The following is a 15,684-nucleotide window of genomic DNA, read 5'->3' as shown; positions in this document are numbered from 1 at the left end:
TCTGCTGAACAAACCAGGGCGGAACTTCCGCCTGCTGGGGCCGGAACTTCCGCCAGAAATAAAAAGACCTTCAAAATTTCAGAACAGTCATATCATTTCACCGATCAAGTGTATTTCTCGAAAACTTGTACCTGTCTACATCAACACACATAAAAATATACTTAGTGTTGACATCAAACACACAAAACCCAAAAGGGCGGGAAATGTTCTTTCAGACGCCGCTTTGCAGAGGCATCCCCGAAACGGTCTGTGCGTCACGCCATTTGAAAGACGCGGGTAGTATGCTCTTAGCGAATTTTGATATACTGATAGCTCATAACTAGATACTAGATATATGCTTTTTTTTGAAAATTAAAACCATTTATTGAAGTCATAAACAAGTTACATACAACAATGGCTGCGAGAGGATGGGTTTCATGATTTAATTAAAAGAGAATGGAATGCGGTCGTCCGAGGAAATAGCCCTATTGAAATATGGCAAAACAAAATGAGACACTTAAGACGATTCTTAAGGGGCTGGGCAAAAAATCGTAGTTGGGTGTATAAAAAAGAAAAGGAGAAATTAATGGCTCTTATTGATACGCTGGACATTAAGGCAGAAACGATTCCCCTAATGGTAGCGGAGCATGATGCCCTAAGAAAGGCCCATGATAGCCTAGCTAAACTCAGACGTGAGGAGGAAGCTAAATGGGCTCAACGGGCAAAAGTAAAACACATACAAGAAGGGGGAAATAACACGAAATATTTTCACTCGATTGCAAACGGCAAACATAGGAAGAAGAAGATTTATCGGTTAGAGCAAGACGAAGGGACAATCGTTGGTGAGGAAAATCTTAAAGTTTTCATCACCGAGTATTATAAGAAACTATTTGGGGAACCAACTAAAAACAACTTTTATATGAGAGAAGATATGGGAGCGGATATACCTCAAATCTCCCCGAGGAAAACTCTATCCTCATATCTGAATTCACCGAGGACGAAGTTTTTGAAGCTATTTCTCAAATGGAACAAAATAAAGCTCCCGGACCAGACGGGTTTCCAGCCGAGTTTTACAAGCAGTTCGGGAGACTATCAAGCATGATCTCATGAGACTTTTTGCTCAATTACAACAAGGTGATCTCGAGTTATTTAAGCTTAACTTCAGGGTAATTACCTTAATCCCTAAGAAAGAAGATGCTGTCCAGATTCAGCGAGTATAGACCTATATGCTTACTAAATGTAAGTTTCAAGATTTTTACAAAGGTAGGTACAAATAGAATAACAGGGATCGCCCACAAGGTTATTAAACCTACACAATCTGCCTTTATGCCAGGACGACATATACTTGAAGGAGTAGTTGTCCTACACGAGACCATTCATGAACTTCATCGGAAGAAAATGGATGGGGTGCTTTTCAAAATTGACTTTGAAAAGGCTTATGATAAAGTCAATTGGCCATTCCTTCAACAAACTATGCGCATGAAAGGATTTTCGCCTCGATTGGTGTAAATTAATTGCTAATTTTGTTCAGGGAGGATCTGTGGGGGTAAAAGTCAATGACGCTATTGGCCATTACTTCCAAACTAGGAAGGGGTTGAGGCAAGGAGATCCTCTATCACCTATCCTTTTCAATATAGTTGCTGATATGCTGGCAATCCTAATTGCAAGAGCAAAGGAGGATGGTCAAGTAGGTGGTCTTGTCCCACATTTAGTTGAGGGGGGAGTATCCATTCTACAGTATGCAGATGATACTATTCTCTTTATGGAACATGACCTTCAGAAGGTTGTTAACATGAAGTTAATCCTTTGTATCTTTGAACAATTATCTGGCCTTAAGATCAATTTTCATAAGAGTGAGATTTTCTGTTTTGGAAAGGCGAAGGATGAAGAGAACCAGTATAAGCAAATATTTGGTTGTGAAGCTGGTTCTCTCCCCTTTCGATACCTGGGAATCCCAATCCATTATAGAAAACTTCTTAATAAGGAATGGAATCCAGTAGAGACCCGCTTTGAACGAAAGTTGGGCTGCTGGCAAGGCAAGTTACTCTCATACGGAGATAGACTTGTGCTTATTAATTCCGTCCTAACTAGTCTTCCAATGTTTATGCTATCTTTTCTTGAAATACCTAAAGGGGTAAAGAAAAGATTAGATTTCTACAGGTCAAGGTTTTTTTGGCAAAATGAAGAGCATAAGCGTAAATATCGGCTGACTAGATGGAACATTATTTGTCGACCTAAAGATCAAGGGGGTCTAGGGGTGGAGGTGTTAGATATAAAAAACAAATGCTTACTTAGTAAGTGGCTGTTTAAACTCTTAAACGAGGAAGGAGTATGGCAAGAGTTGCTGCATAATAAATATCTCCGGACTCAAACGTTGTCACAAGTGACGGCAAAACCCACCGATTCTCCCTTTTGGAAGGGGCTCATGGGAGTTAAGGATGAATTTTTCTCTCGGGGCTCTTTCAAAGTTGGCAATGGTCAATACACACGTTTCTGGGAGGACTTATGGTTAGGTGACCAACCGTTAGCTAAGCAGTACCCTTCGTTATATAACATTGTCCGTCGGAGAAACGTTCTGGTTTCGGATGTTCTAACGAGTAATCCTTTGAATATCGAATTTAGGAGAACTTTATCTACGGATAAATGGGAGGCTTGGCTATTACTACTTCAGCAGCTAATCAGGGTTAATTTGACGGAAGACCCGGATGTTTTTGTCTGGAATTTAACTACCACCGGCGCATTTTCGGTAAAATCCATGTACGCAGACATGATGAATGGCCATACGGTTTTCTTGCGCAAATATCTTTGGAACATAAAGGTACCACTGAAGATTAAGATTTTCATGTGGTTCCTTTATAAAAAAGTAATTCTCACAAAAGATAACCTCGCAAAAAGAAATTGGAATGGTTGTAGGAAATGTGTTTTCTGTGATAATAATGAAACAATAAATCACTTATTTTTCGATTGTCCCTTCGCAAAGCTGATTTGGAGAACCATCCAATATACTTTTAATTTGCCTTCACCGGCCAATGTTACAAATATGTTTGAAAATTGGCTAAATGGTGTTGATAATATATCTAAAGGACAAATCCGAACGGGTATTTGTGCCTTGATGTGGGCTATATGGAATTGTCGCAATGATATTGTCTTTAACAGAAGATCAAATGCTAATTTCTTACAGGTTATCCGTATGGTTACGCACTGGATCCACGAATGGTCATACCTACTACCGGAGGCTCAGCGTGCGCATATGGATTCTGGATGCAGCCGTCTGGAGACGGTTGCTCGGGATATCTACAACTAGGGTGGCTGGCAGCCTACTAAGAGATTGCAACATGCATAAGAGTCTTTTCCTTTTTATTTTTCACTGGTTAATATTTGTGTACACTTTGTGTGATCCTTGAGTTGTATAACCTTTGAATGTTAAACTATGCAATAAAACGGCTGTGTGCATCAATTGATGCAGAGGCCGGGGCGAAGCTCCCATTTCGAAAAAAAAACAATGTGCAACCATGCACATTCAGACTTGAGAGATTTGCTGCAACGGGCAGTTATCTCTGTTATAACTAGCTCCTAAACAAGAGAAAAGACATGTTCCTATATCATGAAGTCTGTAGGCTTCCTGAGCTTGTTTATGCGCTACTTCGTGGAAGGATTTATTAATCAGATACTAGATATTTTAGCACAAAGTTCACTGCGAACACTAGGCAATGTGCGACTTATCTTGCCTGAGATATATAACCTCGGAGTTCAATTGTTTCCGAGCACGGGATGATTAAAATGGCAGCAAGCTTTCTCTTGAAAGTTAAAAGACTGTAGATGTATGCAGGAGATAAGGTACAGAAATGGGATAACAACAATGCTGAAAAAAACTACCATGCGGTGCTACGCAAATTTAAACTTGGGACTATCCCACGCGTACAAATTTGATCATCCATCACACAACCATGAAAATTAATGATGCAGGGCAGTACGATATCAGTCAAAAGAAAGGGACATCAATAGTCTTTGCAACTTTCATCTAGTCATAGCGGTGGCATCGCTTAGCTAGTCATAATACATAACAAGGTGACGTGATCTTCTTCCTCTTGCCCTGAGTGAAGGTGCAGATGGAACTTTGACCCAGAGATGTGAGCTGATCTCAAACACAAGTTGCGGACTCAGCACCCTGAAGCAAAAAAAATGACAGAAACATTAGCCACGAGTTGTGGATCAAACTATTAGAATACTGGAACAAACCGGACAACGATCGATCAAAAACTAAAATGGTTTGTAAACAAAATAAGCTCACGTATAAGATGATTTGGGACAGGTATGAATAGTCACTCTTCCAATCAAAGATTTTTGGAAAGTGTTTTCTGAGATTGTACAAATTCAGATGAAGTGAAAAAATCAGAGAATTATGAGAAGAGTGTTGTATCAAATGGTTAAAATAAAAATTCGTCTATATGTAGACTGCTACACCCAGCATATAAGTAAATAAAATGAAATATTCAGTGATTTCAACAGATCAAAATTTCAAAATGTGAGGTACTTCCTGGGAACAAAGGCACTCAACGGCAAATGAGATGATAAACACTATATAAATAGTCACATGAAAGTACCACAGCAAAAATATCGTTTCCAAATTATTTTTTTATCTTAACCACTGATCTAATTGTAGGAAACACACAATCACGGATAATTCTAGCTCTGCCAGGCACAAACAAAAATGATAGTAGTATCACAGAAGAGACAGAATCATAAGCCAGTAGCCAAATTTGCTGTGGTTCAAACTATTAGAATACTGTGAACAAACTGGAAAGCGATCGCTCAAAAACTAAATTGGTCTATAACAAAGTAAATAAGCTCATGCATAAAACAATTTGGGACATGCATGAATAGTCACTCTTCGAATTAAAGATCTTCGGAAAGAGTTATCTGAGAAATTATACAGATTCAGATGAAGTGAAAAATACTTAGTTATGAGAACGGTGTTGTATCAAATGGTTAAACTGAAAATTCATCTATAGGTAGACTGCTACTCCCAGCATATGTAAGTAAATAAAATTACTGCTGACAATATTTAGTTTTTTCGTTAAAGTGCTGTGAGTATATATTTCTTGATTTCAACAGATCAAAATTTTAAAAATGTAAGGTAGTTCCACGGAACAAAGACACATAACAACAAATGAGATGATAAACAATATATAAATAGTCACATGGAAGTTTCACACCAACAATATCCTTTCCAGATTTCTTTGATCTTCAAAAGTGATCTAATTGTAGGAAACACAAAGTCCCAAATAATTGTAGCTCTGCCCGAAAAAAAATTGTAGCTCTGTTTTTATATACAATTTAGCTAATTAACGGGTTTGATCCCTTGTACGCTAAATAGAAATGTTTGTTTTTTTGTTTTAGCTGTGAAGGACTATAACAAAGAACAATGTTTGATTCCTTTGGAAAAAATTAAGGCGCGTGCATAACAAAGATTTTACATATTTATATCTATATCTGCCCTGGATTCTGATGGGATGTTAAGAAGCACATATATTGTACAAAAGCAGCCAGAGCTAATATTCCTTTTCCAGCCATAACAAATAACAGTATTTGATTATTTCAAAAATTCAAGGGGCGTGCGTCACAATGATATTGCATATTTTACACCTGTATCTTCAAGGAATTCTCAGGGGAAGTTAAGAAGCACAGATACTGTGCAAAACCAGCCAGAGCTAATATTCTGTTCCAGCCAGAAAACATGCCAAGCCATGACACACTTTAGCTTCATGTATCTAATTTGACCTTGAGTTAAGTAAACAATTAATCAACCCTGTTTTAAAATAATATAAGCAATCACCCTTGCATTGTAAATTATTAAATCTTCTGGCAAACCACCAGCATAGATTATCTCTAATTATCGCTTATCTATGTGACCAGGGTTTCCAAAACAGAGACATGTATTCTGGAATGATTGATTTACATTCCTTACCACTTTGAACCCATTCAGTAGGCTAGCTATCTTGCAAGATGAAATCTTGATAACTGTGCACATCCAAGAACACATGACATGTCCAAATCTAGTGGACTTAATATGGCCTGATGATGCACGTCCAACAAACTACCCAAGGCAATTAGCCAGATCGATGATGGTAGAAATTACGCGCATGACCAATCAGAATGCTTGGATGAATGAACAACAATGGCATCACATCATGAAGAGGGGGGACAGAGAAGTGGAGTGAGGTTTTACCAATTAACGGGAACTCAGTACTGATCTGCAGCGAGGAACGCAGGCGGCCACGCGAGGAAGTAGGCGTAGATGGGGTGCCCGTACTCCTTGCCATCCTTCGTCTCCAGGCGCTCCATCTTGCCGGTGTCCAGATGTAACGAGTAGCGGCCGTATCCAAACGTCTGGATGAAGACCTTGCCGGTGCGGCCGGCGTCCATGTCGCTGGGCCAAAGGTTGAAGATTCTTTGTGCCCAGTCCGTGGGCAGGCCTGGCACCGCCTCCCACACCACGCGCATGTCCATGACATTCCTCTTGAGAATCCACCCGTTGTCGCTACACCTGGCCTCCCCACGCACCCAGACCTGCAGCTTGTTTGAATAGCTGTCGGTGCCAAGCAGGCAAAGCCGCCCGTCCTCCGGCGTCTCGCCGACGCGATACTTGTCGTACTGATCCGCCAGCAAGGCTGGCGCCAGCAGGTAGGAGAAGCGCAGCGTGGCAGGATCCAGCACGAGCACGCGGCCGGAGTTGCAGATGTGCCAGTACATCTTCCCGGCAGCGTGCACGCAGCGGCGCTTTTTTTAGATAAAAGGCAAAGACTTGCCCGACTTTAAATTAATAAAGCCCTTACATAATTCAGAGATTCATTACATGCTGAGGCCTGACAGCTTAGCCAAATGGTAAAACCAAACTACTAGCATCGGTAAAACATGGAGATGGAGGCCGACCCCTCATCAGCCCACCCCCTGCGTCCTTGCAGCATCACTTGCGGTAAGCTCCGCGTGCACGAGCCGAAGCCTTTCCACCAGAAGCGCCAATCCTGCTTTGTCCTGTGGCCGAGCCGCCGGCATCCATTGCTGCACGAGAATGATCCACGGATATATGATGTCAGTGGGTTGTCGAATCACCTTCGCCTGAAAGATGTGTCTATTGCGCACATTCCAAAGAGACCAACAAAGGGCGGCAAACAAAACCCAAATAAAACGACGAGGCCTGCCAGCAAAAGTTGAGAGGATGTGAAAAAACTGTGGAAAGGAGGAGGGGCTCCATCTGCACCCCAGCATCTGGCGAACCACACTCCATCCGAACTTAGCCAAAGAGCAAGTGAAGAAAAGATGGCTGGCAGATTCAGTGTCGCCACACAACGCACATCGCCCATCCGACGGCCCCCGACGATGGGCAAGCGCCTCGCGTGTAGGGAGCCGGTTGAGCGCCAACTGCCAAGTAAAAATGCGGATCTTTAAAGGGAGCTTGGCCGCCCACATATCCCTAAAGTGGACCACCGACGCCCCCTAGATAGCGCAAGATACATGGAGCTGACCGAGTACTCCCCGAGGGCTCGAGGGACCAGGAGATCTTATCGGCTCCGAGTCGAAATCTGGGTGGCCTCAATTAGGTCCATAAGCTGGTCCCATTCCGCACGACCGTTAGCGTCAAGGGTTCGCCTAAGGCGAAAAGGATCTTGCCCCAAGCAAGCCTGCGCCACCGAAACCCTTGTGTTCTCACAAATGCTGAAGATGAGAGGAAATCGGTCTCTCAGCACTCCCTCTCCATGCCAGTTGTCATACCAAAACTGAGTTCGACGCCCGTCTTTAACCTCGTGTTTAGCCCCTATCTTGAAGAGATCTTTGATTTGGTGTAGGCTTTTCCAGAAAGGTGATCCCCCTTGTCCCACACAAGAGAAGATATCCGCCGTGTCCGTGTACTTGGCGCGAATGAGGCGCGCCCAAATAGAGTCATCACCCTGGTAGAGTTTCCAAACCCATTTCAGCATAAGGGCGATATTCATCTTCTTGGTGTTTAGGATCCCCAGGCCTCCCGCCTCCCGTGGGAGACACACTGCCGGCCAATTGATCATGTGGTATTTGCGTTTGGGGCCCGTCCCTTCCCAAAAGAAACGGGCGCGGATGGAGTCAAACTTAGCGTGAATCCCATCCTGAAGGAGAAACATCCCCATAGCAAACATGGGAAGGCTGGCCAGACACGAGTTCGATAAGATTAGCCTTCCCCCCGAGGAGAGCAATCTTCCGAGCCACGATTCTATTTTGACTCCCAGCTTCCTCACCAGGAACATCCATTGATCCATGGTCAGTTTTCTGTCACCAATAGGGAGACCAAGGTAGGTAAAAGGGAAAGTTCCCAGTTTGCAGTTAAGCGTATCCGCTACCCGAAGTTGGATATCCTCCGGCTGTCCCAGGACCAGCACTTCGCTCTTGTGATAGTTGATTTTGAGGCCCGACATGTCCTCGAAGCACATCAGCAAGAACTTGAGATTTGCGATCTGTTGCTCATTGTACTTGGACCAGAATAAGGGTGTCGTCGGCGTATCGGAGATGCGTGATTCCTCCAGGGATAAGGTGCGGCACCACCCCCCGAATGTGTCCCGCCCCTGCTGCCTTGGACGGGATGAGGAAAGCGCCTCAGCCATGAAGTTGAACAGACAAAGGGGAGAGCGGGTCACCTTGACGCACTCCCCGCTTGTTGCGGAAGAAGGGGCCCACCTCTCCATTAATTGAGATCGCCGTTTGGCCCCCCTTGACCAGCTGCGAAATACGGTGGACTGCCCCGGCATCAAAGCCTTTGGCCCTGAGCACTTCCACCAAGAAGTCCCAGTTGACACGGTCATAGGCTTTTTCAAAGTCAAGCTTAAGCAAGACGCCCCCTAGCCTCTTGGATTTTAGCTCGTGCACAATTTCTTGGAGAGCGAGAACCCCGTCGAGTATGAACCTCCCTTTAATGAATGCCGTTTGGTTTGGGCTGATTATCCTGTGAGCAATCGGGTCCAGCTTCATCGCAAAGGCCTTGGAGATAATCTTGAAGATGACATTGATGAGGGCTATGGGACGGAATTGGGTAATCCGATCCGCGTTATTTTCCTTGGGAATAAGGGAGAGCACCCCAAAATTCAGTCTGGATATGTCAATACGGCCCAAGATGAAGTCATTCAGAATATGCAAAACCCCGTGTTTTACTAACGGCCAACACTTTTGGAAGAAGGCCACCGGGAAGCCATCTGGCCCGGGGGCGGTATCAGTCTTCATGGCCTTGATCACTCCTTCCAGCTCCTCCTCGGAGAAGGTGAGTGCGAGGTGCAGGTTTTCGTCGTTCGAGACACGGGCGTGAGCCTCCCAGGCATTCGCGGCCAGCCCACAGGACCTGGCCGCCTCCGTCCCCAGGAGCTGGCGATAGAACGCATATATGTGTTCCTGGATATCCAACTTGCTCGAAATAGTGCCTCCATCCGTCTCCAGCCTGGAGATAAGGCACTTGCGGCGTCTCCCGTTCGCCACCGCATGAAAATAAGCGGTATTCGCATCTCCCTGAAGGGCCCAGCGAACCCGGCCCCTTTGTCGCCAGTACTCCTCCTCTACCCGATAGAGGTTAAGGAGCTGCTCCTCAAGGTAAAAACGGAATGCCCACTCATCCTCTTGGAGGCCCTCCTCATCCGCCCGCTCGTCAAGGAGCTTAATTTGGTCCAGCAAGACTTTTTTCTGGTCTCTTTGGATTTTCCCAATATTGCGACTCCACCCCCTCAGGTATTGCCGCAGACCACTACTCATGGCTGCCCACCAATCAGTGATGTCACGACCCCCCGCTTGGGAGGCAAGACGCTGCCAAATAGACCCAAGGAATTGTTCAAACCCCTCCACCTCGAACCAGCCCGTTTCGAAGAAGAAACGGTTACTTCTTATCGGTAGCTCCTCCCCAGAATCAAAGATTAGGGGAGTATGGTCCGAGCCCAAGCTCGTTTCGGCCGTCACCGTACTCAGGGGGAAGATGGGCTCGAGGTCCGGCGAGATGAAAATCCTGTCAAGCACGGACCGCACCGGGTTCAGCTGTCCGTTGGACCGGGTATACCTCGCCCCGGTTCGAGGTATTTCTCTCGAGGCCCAATCCCCAATGGCCTCGTTGAACATATCGACCCGCGCCCAGTTAATATTGTCATTATTCTTGTCTGCACCTCCCCGAATGAGGTTAAAATCGCCGCCCACTAGGAGAGGCGATTCCGTATTGGCGATCTTGTTGGAGATTTCTGCCAGGAAAGTCTGTGAATGTGCGTGGTCAGCCGGCCCATAGATCCCCATGATCTCGAGCCGGAGGTTTAGCGCCCTACATAGGACCGCAGCACTAATGAAGAAACGCCCCCTAGCAATAACTCCCACTTCACAAAAGCTATCTTTGAACCCCATAAGCATGCCCCCTGAGTGCCCATTAGCAGGGAGCCATGCCCAAACGAACTTTTCTCCCACCTCCAAGCTGCGCAACTCTGTGTCTGTGAAATCTTGTTTGATCGTCTCTTGGAGGCAAACGACGTCAATCCTATGCTTCCGGAGGAATTCTTTTAGAAGGGTTCGGCGTCCCCGGCGACCGAACCCTCGAATGTTCCAAAAGAGGCACCGCATTAAGACACGGCTCCCTTAGCCCGTGCTTGGCGGGTTACAGGTCGGTGCCCCACTGGGATTTGTTTCTTCTGCGTCTTCTTCTTGGGTTTGATCGACGGCTGTGGAGATGTCTTGGCAGCCCCAGACCCTTCTGGGGGCGCCGTCGGAGCGGCGTCCACCTCTGTGCTGTCATCGGCAGGCACGTCCAGGGTGCGCGTGTTTGCCCTCTCTTTCTCTTTAGCCTGTTGTGCCTCAATTCTGGCCCTAGCAAGGGCCAGTTCAGCTTGCGCCAGTTCTTTCGCACGGAATGTCGAGATAATCTCAGCAGGGGGGCCAGCGGCAGAAGGAAAAACAATGCTAGAATCTTTGGCAATGGCAAGAAGATGATCAACCGGAACCTCTTGAAGAACCGAAAAGTCAGAGATAGATTTGGACGAACCTCGGGTCCTTGTTAGCCGTGACGCGCATGGCCCGCTCCAGCACCGAGCCCTCCGTGAGACCTTGACCGCGCGCGCTCTTCCGGGCGGATTCCACCGGCGAGGCACGACTCCGAGGCGCCCGCGCCACCGGTGCTGCCAGCTCCGGGATGACCGTGCCCTCCTTCGGCCGTGAGTCCACCGGACCCACCCTTGCGGGCGCATTTTCATCGGAGAAGTCCAAGTGGGTAGCTACCGCAGAGCATGAGGCACTTCGCACCGGCGACGGGCGATCGGCGTTGTTCTTGCTCCTCCTTTCCTTTGCGCGCATCGCCTCAGGGTTTGATTCCCAAGTGTCCGAGTCTTGCTCCATCTCCGAGTCCTGGATAGAGGGGGACAGCAGGCTAGAAGCGAGCATCTCCTTCTCCCCAGGGGTGAAGCCCTCCGCGTTAGACGGCGAGAAGGGTGGGTGTCCGCTGTCCGTGACCACTTCGTCCGTGTGCTGAGAAGGAGCCTTGGTGGATATGCTGCCCGTAACCCGAGCCATGATGGGGAACACGTCACCCTCCGCCATGAGGTTGGAGCCGTACCGAGAGAACATCGAGGACGGCAGCCCTACCGCCGCCTCGTGCATCGGTTGCTCCACCACTTCCAGAACTTCTCCGGGCTGCCCCGAAGAACGGCTTGCCTTCCCCTTTGCCCCCGTGGAAGGGGGAAAAGGATCTTCCTTGTTGCTTGCACCATGTTGCCCACGCCTGCCGTCCCAGCGATCCTCGTCAGACTCCGCTCCCTCTTCCTCGTCGTCCTTCGCTGGTTTGTGTGGTGGAGGAGGAATAGCTGGGCCCTTGCGGCCATCCGCCCCACCGAGTCTCTCCACCCGCACCTTGAAGCCTTGCATGTTGACAAAGAGCATGATGAACTCTGGTAGTCGAACAGGAGTCCGGCATCCCACCGTCATCAGCACCGGGTCGGTCGGAATGGCCAGAGATTGCTCGTCCACCGCCAAAGGTCGTCCCAACTCCCTGGTTCCCACTAGAAGCCGGTCGGAGAAGCGGTACGGGGGTGGCACCCCAAACAGCTTGACCTGGACCGGGACCAACTGCTCCACAGCTGCCGGGTCTCCCTCATTGACCGTCACGATCGCTCGACAGCCACTTGCTGGCAGCGTGAGCCCTCCTCCCCTGATCGCCATACGGAGGCTCTCCTTCGAAGGGAAAGTGATGGCAAAGTCAGCATCGGCAATTTGACGCACTTGCCACTCCCAGTTTTCCTCCACCAGATCTTTGAATTCATCCTCCACCTGCTCCGCGGAGAGACAGCCCGAATTCAGGGACACAATCGCATCATTTGTGGCTGGTTTTTGGAGTTCTTCTGCCGGAACCTCCAGACAGAAGAAGCCCCGGCCCTCCCCTCCGAACCCCGCCCAGAAGGGGTCCTGGTGCTTGGCAAAGATGGCACACATAGCAGACAAATGTCCCTCCTTGTTGCAGTTGATACAGAACGGGTTCGCCTCGCAAGCCGCTTGAACGTGCCCGGCTTGGCCGCACTTGTAGCAGATGATGTGCGCCGCCTCTTGGGCGCCGGCGGCCCCCGACGACCCCTCCGGGGCCTCAGGCTGGGCCTGCGAAGGCGCCTCCGCCCCCCTTGACGGCTTGGTCGGCCGAAACTTGCGCGGAGGCGCCCCCCTGCCCGATTCACGCCCTCGCTGAATCTGGGGAGGAGGCGGAGGGAGCGGCGGCTCCCGCTCAGATCTGTGCTCCTCCCTGCGGCGTTGGTTGCCGGAAGGCCACGCCCTCTGCTGCCTCCTCTGGTCCTCTTGTTCCCTCTCCAGTTGTTGCCTCAGATCGTATTCCCGGCGGCGCCCATCGCCGCCTGGACCCTCGTCGAAGGGCCGTTTGCCCCTGTAGCTGCCGCGTCGGTCGCGATCCATGGGGACGAGACGCCAAGAAGGAGCGCCGGGCGCCGGATCTTGCACGCAGGATAACCTCTTGGCCTTGGTGCGGTGGGCTCTCACTTCACTTGCAGAGGCTGGGAACCCTAAAAGTGGATCTAGGGTTTCCGGGTGCAGCCACAACCATCCTTTAAGAATGTGCGGCTGGGGCGCGGCCCTCTCCCCGTCAGGGGCAAAAGTGTCACACACCCGCGAGCTACCGCCCAGAGCCATCTGCGCCGTAGAGCTTTGCCCTTGGGACACGTGGATGGTGCGCGATTGCAGCTCCGAAACGGCCGATGCCCGTGGCCCATCCCCAAACGGCCCAGCAGCGGAAACCAGCCCACCAGGCCCGCCTAGCCCACTGTCCATCGGGGCAAACCCTACCTGGGTGCCTCCACTCCCCCGCGTGGAAGGCGGCGGCGGCGGCGCCGCCGAGAGCTGAACGGACACCGCACCGATGAGCACCGACGGAGCATGTGCCCGCCCCAAGGACGGCGGCCGGACCGGCAGCGGGGGGAAATCGTCGGACCCCAGGTCCAGCTCGAGCCCGCCGCCACGCGGAGGAACCTCGACCGCCGTGCGCCCCTCGCAGGAGGGCAGGACGGCCTCCGCCGTCACCATGGTTCCTTCCGACAGCGCCTCCGGCAGGAACGCGCCCAGCCTCACCTGCGACCGGACCGCCGCAGCGACCTGCTCCCCCTCCGAGCTCCAACCTTCGTCCGAATCCGAGCTCCACAGCAGCGGCTCGAAGCGATTGGACGGTCGCGCGCGACCACCCTTGGCCGCCGGCGAAGCGCAGCGTCGTCGACGGGGAGAGGGGACCCTTTCCCCCCTGCCCGGAACCTTCTGGCCGGCCCCAGCCGCGCTCACCTTGTCTCCCGCAGCGCCGCCGTGCCATGGCAGGCGCGCCGTGAGGCACATCGCCAAGGAGTCGCCTCGCCTCGCCTCGCCTCGCCTCGCTCTCCTTTTTTTTTTGCTAGTAGGTGTGTGTCTGTCTTCCTTCAAGAAAGGAGGAATTCCACACGCAGCGGCGCTTGAACCAATGGGGGTCGAAGTCGACCAGGACCTCCTCGTCCCGTGAGAGCGCGCGCCAGCTGCAGTCGCCGTCGTCGACGGACGCCACCCAGGCGCGCGGGCGCCCGTCGTCGATAGCGAAGCAGACGGCCTCGAAGCAGAGCTTGCTGGGGTGCGCGCGGGAGAGCAGCGCGGAGCCGATGTAGTACCTGGAGCTGCGCCAGCGGGGGTCGTCGGGGACCGTGTCGCGCGGCGGCGGCGGGAGGAGCACGCTGCGGCGGGTGGCTGGGTCGAGGACGAGGATGCGGGGGATGATGGACTTGGGGAGTGGTACGGTCGGCTCGAGAAGAAGGAGGCCTTGGTGGCAGTCGTAGAGCTCGAAGCGGGAGGCCTGTGGGGCGAAGTCGAGGGAGAGGCGCGGGGAGGAGGCGTCGAGGGGCGCGAACACGGCGTCGTAGTGGGTCTTCTCGCGCTGCTTCATCGGCGGCGGGGGAGCGGGGTTGACGGGGTGGAAGAAGTGGCCGAGGAGGGGAGGGGCGGGGGGCAGGCAACGCGCGGCAACGCGGCGCCAGCGGTGGCAGGTGAGGGCGGCGCGGAGGAGGTCGGCGAGGGAGAGACGGCGGAGGATGTCGCGGAGGTCGTCCCCGGTGAGGACATCGATAGCCGCCCCTGACGGTGGCGTCGCCAGGGAGGACGGCCGTGTCATGCTCTTCCGCGTTCTGGACGGTTCTGGAGACAAAGAGAGCCTAGCGTAGCGCCCTAGCCACGGCCTTGCTTGTGTAGTGTAGTGCAATGCGCATCTGCACTTTCTTGCCACCAGCTCACATGGCCCGTTGATCCTAATAGTTTTTTTTTTTTTTTTTTTTTTTTTTTTTACAAAGAAGAGAGGGTAGGAAAAGAAAAGAAGAGAAGAGAAAAGATAAAACTTCCTAACACAATCTTGTCAACAAAGCCAATGGGTTCCATGGTTAGAGCTTGGCCGTCGACCCTAAAAGAGGAGGGTTTAAAGTTTTTGTGGGTTTGAAAGTTTGCACTATTTACTAGTTCATATTTTCATATTTTATTTATTTTTTACTCTGCCTAAAATATAAGGTAGTAGTAGTTTGTTACGAGAAATCTGCAGATCAAGCGGAACCAATTTTTTTAATTAGGGACTAATACGCAGAAGTACATAAAAAGTTATATACTTTCTCCATCTAAACAAAGCTGCTCAATTTTTTTCAAATTTAGATTTATCTATAATTAAAAAATGTACATCTGTATCTATACGAAGTTGAGCAACTTTTTTAATAATAGAGGGAGTATATGTTTTGGAACTAGTTCTCCTTGGATCAATCAACCATGCAGCATTGCAGGGCAGCGCCTGGTACTTTGACGGCCAAAGCTGAGGCAAAGCAAAGGTTTGTTGTCTCCATGTTGGTACGCTGCAGTATCAGATCAGTAGTCAGAGCTCTGGCGTCTGCCGAGTCCAACACTGAGGATATCACCGTGCTGCTCTGTCTATCTCCGTGCTGCCGGGGCCTGAAGGATTGAAGTTGGTCAAAGGGATCAGACTGTCGTGGAGAGGAAGGCGGGTAAGAGCATCTCCACTCGTCCCCCCGACGAGGCCCCCGGCGAGCGTTTTTTCCATCCGGACGGCGTAATTCGGCCCAGTCGCGCCCCCGGTTCCTCGTTTTCGTCCGGATTTGGGCCTAAATCCATCCGGCGATCCCACGACATCCCCGGCCCCCGGGGAGCGCTCGGGGACTCCGGACG

General features: G+C 50.3%; 1 protein-coding gene across 1 annotated transcript; it reads right to left on the bottom strand.

Annotated features, from left to right (window-relative positions):
* Positions 1–3,937: 3,937 nt before the first annotated feature.
* On the bottom strand, positions 3,938–14,635 carry LOC124656255. The gene is made up of 4 exons (XM_047195034.1): positions 13,956–14,635; positions 10,435–10,441; positions 6,209–6,759; positions 3,938–4,147 (listed from the first exon to the last, which is right to left on the bottom strand). The coding sequence occupies exons 1-3, from the start codon at positions 14,633–14,635 to the stop codon at positions 6,223–6,225; spliced, it is 1,224 nt and encodes a 407-aa protein (XP_047050990.1). The 3' UTR covers positions 3,938–4,147; positions 6,209–6,222.
* Between the last annotated feature and the right edge of the window lie 1,049 nt (positions 14,636–15,684).

The sequence above is a fragment of the Lolium rigidum genome, chromosome 5 (genome assembly GCF_022539505.1).
Source record: "Lolium rigidum isolate FL_2022 chromosome 5, APGP_CSIRO_Lrig_0.1, whole genome shotgun sequence".
Taxonomy (NCBI): domain Eukaryota; kingdom Viridiplantae; phylum Streptophyta; class Magnoliopsida; order Poales; family Poaceae; genus Lolium; species Lolium rigidum.
This window is presented reverse-complemented; position numbering and strand designations above follow the sequence as displayed.

Excerpts from the sequence above, each read along its gene's own strand:
- LOC124656255 (XM_047195034.1), bottom strand. The coding sequence starts at position 14,635 with ATGACACGGCCGTCCTCCCTGGCGACGCCACCGTCAGGGGCGGCTATC.